Source organism: Mesoplodon bidens (genome assembly GCF_964165515.1).
Source record: "Mesoplodon bidens genome assembly, chromosome: 15".
Classification (NCBI taxonomy): domain Eukaryota; kingdom Metazoa; phylum Chordata; class Mammalia; order Artiodactyla; family Ziphiidae; genus Mesoplodon; species Mesoplodon bidens.
This window is the reverse complement of record NC_138171.1, coordinates 86,991,916-86,997,915: the sequence shown is the minus strand read 5'-3', so window position 1 is coordinate 86,997,915 and position 6,000 is coordinate 86,991,916. Positions and strand designations below refer to the sequence as shown.

The following is a 6,000-nucleotide window of genomic DNA, read 5'->3' as shown; positions in this document are numbered from 1 at the left end:
AGATCACGAGCTTCCGGCCTGGCCTTCTGGCCAGTGTGACCCCACCAGCCGGGCCATCTCAGCAGCAGCCGGCCGCTCCCGCCTGCCCCAAGGGGGGACTGGCCCCGTCTGCCCCGTCTGGGAGCCGCCATCTAGCAGGTGCCGTCTGCATGCTGGGGTGCACACAAGGGCCTTGCGGTGCCTTTGTGTGGGCTAATGATTTTGTGTCAAGTTCTGACTTGAGCCTTTTATCACTGGCCTCTGAATTCAGTGATTTCACACGGGAGGCAGGCCGGGGCCAGGCCTGGGGTGACAGGGACACAGCCTCTGCCATACGGGGGGCCAGCCCCAGCCCTCCACAGCGCCAGGGACGGGGGCAGAGTCCAGACAAGGACCTGGTCCCCCACTCCCAGGCTGGGGCCCAACAGCATCTGTGGGACCTTTTCTCCCGCAAAGCAGCAGGGAAGCGCCACTGTGGGCTTGGGGGTCCCGACAGAGGGAGGGAGACGGACGAGGCCCCTCCCCACCCGCCTCGCATGGAGGGTCTCAGAGCCCCGAGACGTGACTTCACTCTGTGCTGGTGTGTCCGCGGCACTGGAAAGGGGGCCGCTCCAGCGTGGAGTGAGGGGTGAAGGAAGGTGCACTCTGACGTCTGCTGGAAAACCCCCAACTGGGGGTCTTCACTAAGCGCAGGACTCCCAGGACCGCCGCCTGGCTTGGCAGGGTTTTGTGCGAGCATCGCTGCCGTCCCCCCGATTGGTGACGACAAAGAAACACGGAGCCTCGCTCCTCCCCCGCGAGATGGCGCCAAGGGCGCCCAGAGCGTCTGAGGGGGTGAGGGGAGCAGGACACCCCCCGACGGACCAGAGTCCAGTTCCGAGCAGACTGAGGCCCTGGGAAGCCAGTCTGCACGCCGAGCCTCAGTCTTCTCATCTGTGAAGTGGGAACAGCACTTTCCTCCAGGGCCGTATTGGCAGTCAAACCAGCCAGGGGGCTCTGGGTTCCGGGCCTGTGCTGACCTTGCTGTGACCCTGGGCCTGGCTGGGCCTTGTCTGTCCAGGCACCCATTCACAGACCGAGCTCCAGAGCGACTGTGATGGGGGTGGGGTGTGAAAGGCGGGGTCGGGGCAGCCCCAGACACACAGGCCACACCTCCCAGGGCTCTGGGCTCTGCAGAGGGACCCAGTGCTGGCCCTCCCCGCCCACCTCCCCTGACAATGGCCTGGAGACCTGCCGTGGGGCAGCACCGTAGGTGAGGCTACGCCCAAGGCCGCTCCTACCCACCTCTGCCGGGCTCCGGCAGTACCCACCTCTGCCCAGCTTGCCTGCAACAGGCACACAGGGCGGGGACGTCAGGATGGCAGGGGTGCCGAGCTGTGTGTGTGGAGGGAGCCCATCAGCCCAGGGGCTCAGATGCACACACAGTGAGCCGGGTGGGGGCTGAGGGGAGCCTTTATTTCACAAGCGCCGGGAACTTCGCTGGCAGCCCAGGTTCACCCACCAGGTCCAGGCACGGCCAGGCTTGAGCACGGTGCAGTAGGGGCGCCTGGGGGAGGGGACAGGAAGCCAGTCCAGAGCACTGCCCCTGAGGTCCCCCACCGCTGCCTCCTACCTGCTCTCCAGGACGGAGGGTGACGAGGTGGTGGCCTGTCCCTGCAGAGTGGCCGTGAGCCCAGGGGTCGCGGAGGGGCACCCCTGAGCCGCTTAACCCTGCCGGCCAGAGCTGTGCCCGCCCACAGGGGTCCTGTGCACAGGTGCAGGCCGCCTGGGCGGGGTGGCTGGGGGGCACGCAGGAGTCCCCATCAGGCCCTGACGCTCACGGCCGTCTGGGCAGGAGGCCGGGCCCTGTGGATGGGGTAGCTGGCCTGGTGGGGGGACGGGCCTGAGCGGGCTCCCGCTGGCTGCCTGCTTCCGCCTTCAGAAGTTGAGGGCATGGCTGGCGCGGGGCTGGGGGCTGCAGGCTAGGCCACGGTCTGGCGGCTGAAGAGGTCAAGGGTGAGGGCGCTGAGGAAGGCGGGGATGCTGTCCTGCCGCAGCAGGTGCAGCTCGATGAGCTCCTGCACCGTCCGAGAGAACTCTGTCTCCAGCAGTTGCATCTTGGTGCCCGAGGGTCCCGCGGCCTGCAGGGTGGGCGGGAGACACAGGAGACGCCGTTAGCAGGTGGGCCCTGGGCGGGTCGCCCCACTCAATCCCCTGTTGCCCCAGGCTCCAGATGCGGATGGGCCATCTGCCCAAGTCCAGTCACGACCCCCAGGCGAGGCTGTTTCTCGGGCCTCCTGGGTGGCGGGTCTCACCCACGCTTCTGGAACCTAGAAGCCAGGACGGGGGTGTGCACTCCAGCTCACCAGCTCCTCCGGGTCTGTCCACCCTCAGACCCCAGCCCTTGTGAGGACTCTCCGTGCCGGGCGTGAGGGCCCTGTGACAGCCACGAGGCTGCAGGTGCTCCGAGGCGGGTCTCACGCCGCCCCGTGTGCCACGGGGACGGCCGAGGGGCCGCCGTGTCCGGGCCTCTCACCCACTGCCCTCGGGCACTGCTGCACGTCAGGGCTCTCTGTCACAGCGGCGGGGCTGCCTCTGGAGTCCGCTAATCCAAGTTCAAATCCTGCCCCTTCCGGCTGTGAGGCCTCGGGCACGGAACGGAGGGGCTCCCAGCTGAGGGCACCGCTGGGAGCTAGCCCACTCGGTGGGGCTTGCTGAAGGGCGGCCGGTGGGGGTCCAGGCAGTCCTGGAGAACCCGAGAGAAGCCAGCTCCTTTCACTGCTTCTCTACGTAAACGCGCCGCCTGTGACTGGGGAGGTGGCAGGAAGGAAGACGGGCCTGTGTCCCCCAGTGACTCAGGCGACCAGCCTTTAACCACCGTGTGTGCCACACGGGGGGACCCCACACTAGCTGGTCAAGCCCTCACGTGCAAGTGGGGAGACTGAGGCCCAGATGGCTCGGGGCTGGCCTGGGTCACAAGGCAGGTGCGAGCAGGGCCCAGGGCAGGTGCTCCCGGGGGTGCAGGGCAGCTGGGGGGTGGACAGAGGCCTGAAGGTGCCCAAACACTCGGGCAGGGCTCACGGGGAAGCTCCCTCCCTCCCTCGGGCAGGCCTGCGGCAGCTCCCAGACCCTAGATGGTGCCCCGACGTGGGCCTCACCTGCCAGCAAGCCCATCCCAGGTTGAGTTAGGACCCCTGGGGTCTGCCTGCTGGGGGCGCAGGTCTGGGGAGAGGCCGTCGTACACCAGACAGAAGCCTGTGGCCTGCGACCCTGTTCAGCAAGGCAGTGGTGCTGATGGGGCAGCTCAGGGGAGTCAGGAGGCGAGTGGGGTGGCGGCCACCGCAGGCCAGCCCCCAACTCGTGGAAAGACCACCTGCCCACCCGCCCATCCGGCCCGGTCAGCTCCACCCCTGCTCGGAGGATGAAGGCCACCACTCCGCTTGGGGAATCCCAGGCTGGAAGGGACACACCCGGTGACACGCACACCCCCCATGGGAGAGCCCCCTCCTTCCCAGGCAGCCGACTAGGAAAGGCTTCTTCCCGCCGACCCCCAAACTCGCCTGCCAGCCAGAACCCTGGCTCCGCCTTGGTGGGCGCCCGCTGCACCAAGATTCCTGTTAATGGCCACCAGAAAGCGGAGCAGCGCCGCCTGCGGCCCACCCACGCGGCGGCCCAGGCTCGGGGGAAGATGGACACGCTCCTCCCAGCCCACAGAGACCCTGAGAAACGGCCCCTGCCAAGACACACGTCTGATAAAGGACTCGTGTGCAGAGTCCACCTGCAGCTCTGACAACTCAACAGTAGAAAGACAGACGACCTGGTTAAAAAGTGGGCGAACCATCCGAATGGACCTTTTCCCAAAGGATACAGACAAATGGCCACACCACCACCCGTCTTTAGGGAAGCGCAACTGGAGCCCACGGTGAGACCCGCCTCAGGCCCGCGAGGACAGCTGTAACCAAGGCGACACGGTGCTGGGAAGGACGCGGGGAAGCGGCAAGGCGGGCACGGCGGGCGCTGCGCAAACAGCCTGGCGGTTCCTCACGCGTGAGCCCCGTGACCCGGCAATTCCACCTCTGGGTATGTGCCCAGGAGAAGGGAAAACACACATCCACACAGGAACTGGCACAGGAACGTTCACGGCAGCAACATTCGACCTAAGTCAAAGCGCAGAAACCACCACCGACAGGCGAACAGGTAAGTGCAGCGCAGCCACGGAAGGAACGGCGCTCTGTACACGTGACGCCACGGACGGCCCTCGAGAGCACCCGCCAGGCCAGGCGGGGAAGACCCCGTCGGCGTGACTCCACTCGCGCTGGCGAGTGCCAGAGCAGGCAAAGCCGCCGAGACGGGGGCTGGGACGGGGGTCGGGGAGGGAGCGACTGCCGGGGGGCATGGGCCTTCTCTGTGGCGGATGAAGACCTTCCAGCGTCAGGTGTGGACGCTGCCTCAGCAGAGCCGTCTGCAACTAAAGGCTCCCTTCTGCCCAGCAGCCCGAGGGTGACCCCCCGGCGGGCCCAGCAGGGCAGGAGGAGGCCCGACAAGGTGCAGGCCTGGAGGTGCCACGGAGGGGGGCCCTCCGAGACCCCAGGGAAGGAGCTGGCTCCAGCTCTGCATCGGCCTGCCCCCTGCCCTCCGACCCACGACCCTTCCGAGCGGCCTTGGGGCTCTGGGTGCTGAGGCCATCCTGGCCGCGTGCCGTCTCGCTTGGTCCCGGCGCCCCCCGCCCCGCGGGCGGCCGGCCCTGCTCCGTTGCCCGTTAACACATTTAGCCTTGTCATAAGGGTCCAACCCAGACCATTTTCAAACACAACGAAGAGAAGCCACTGTGACCTTCACCAAGAAAACCCTTTCATTTCTGCCTCTGCTCCGGGCCTGAGTGCTTCTCCCGAAGTGTCAGAGGGGCTGGTTCTCAGCTGTCAGCGCAGCACGGGCTGGGTGGGGCTCAGTGGGTGGAGGGAGTTGGGGGCCCGAAGGGGCAGCCGAGTCTCCAGGCTGTGCAGTGGTTAGGGGCAGCCCCGGCCCGTCCCCCTCCCCCGAACCTGGCCCTCCCCCAGCCCCCTGCTCCCCCAAGAGGCAGCCTTCCGCTCTGACTTAAACTGGAGGTCCTCTGGGCGCCTCCCCAGGCCCCTGCAGGCTCTGCATGCGGGTCAGACGCGCCTCGCGGTGTCTGCACCGGGGCTGCCACTCCCGACGAGCAGGCCCGGCTCAACCCCGACCAACAGGGAGCTGCCTGGGACCCCTTGTCCACCTGCGGGCATCGCCCGGTGCTCGTTCCGCTCACGGGCAGTTCCGGGACACCCGGCCACCCTCAAGACCCGGGAAGCAGGGGGCCAGTGCTTCTCTCTCATCTTGACCCGTGTCCAGGCAAACCCCACGGCTCCCGGCTCCTCCCCTGACGTGGTGCCCGGGGCCCGTGTCCCGGTTCCATGGAGCTGCCGTGTTCCCAGGACGTGCTCATCAGCCTCCTGCGTTCAACGCTACCTGGTCCCCAGGTACCTTGTACGGCACTCTAATTAGGCGCTGTTCACTTAAAACCAGGGCGTGGTTTTAAAAAAAGCAAACTGCCCAGTAAGAGGTGCTGACCATGCTGGATGGGAGGGGTCAGGCGTGTAATAAAAGCGCCCGGCTTGAGGGACACGTGGGACCAGGTCAGCCCAGTCCAGGGGGTGGCCTGGCCTCAGGCCCAGCCCGCTGCCTGCCCTCCGAGGTGACCGGATGCAGCAGACACTGCTCTCTGCCTGGGGAGGGCGAGGATCGTGCCTGGATTAGCTGCGAGGAAATCAAAGCACCCCCGTCTTCAGAACAGAGTCAGGGCTTCTCAAGACGGGAATCTAACACATTCCAAGTGCTTTCATGCGCCCACGGGCTGATCCGGGGAGGGCAGCTTGCCCCAGCCGGCCAGCATCCTCTTGAAACTTCTGTGCTGGAGAACGCCCTGGAGCCGGCACTGGGGGTGCCCCCTCGGGCGCCCGCCATCCCCCGCGCAGCACAGCCTCCGACAGCGAGGACAAGGCTGCTGGCGAGAGCATCGGAACAGGA

General features: G+C 66.9%; 1 protein-coding gene across 2 annotated transcripts in view; it reads right to left on the bottom strand.

The window, feature by feature from the left end:
- Positions 1-1,415: 1,415 nt before the first annotated feature.
- MAD1L1 (mitotic arrest deficient 1 like 1) overlaps positions 1,416-6,000 on the bottom strand; it is a 325,699-nt gene continuing 321,114 nt past the window's right edge. For both annotated transcript variants that reach the window (XM_081255711.1, XM_081255710.1), the window contains exon 18: positions 1,416-2,099. In XM_081255711.1, coding sequence (XP_081111837.1) covers positions 1,941-2,099 — 159 coding nt within the window. In that variant the 3' untranslated portion in view covers positions 1,416-1,940. The remainder of the gene's footprint in view (positions 2,100-6,000) is intronic.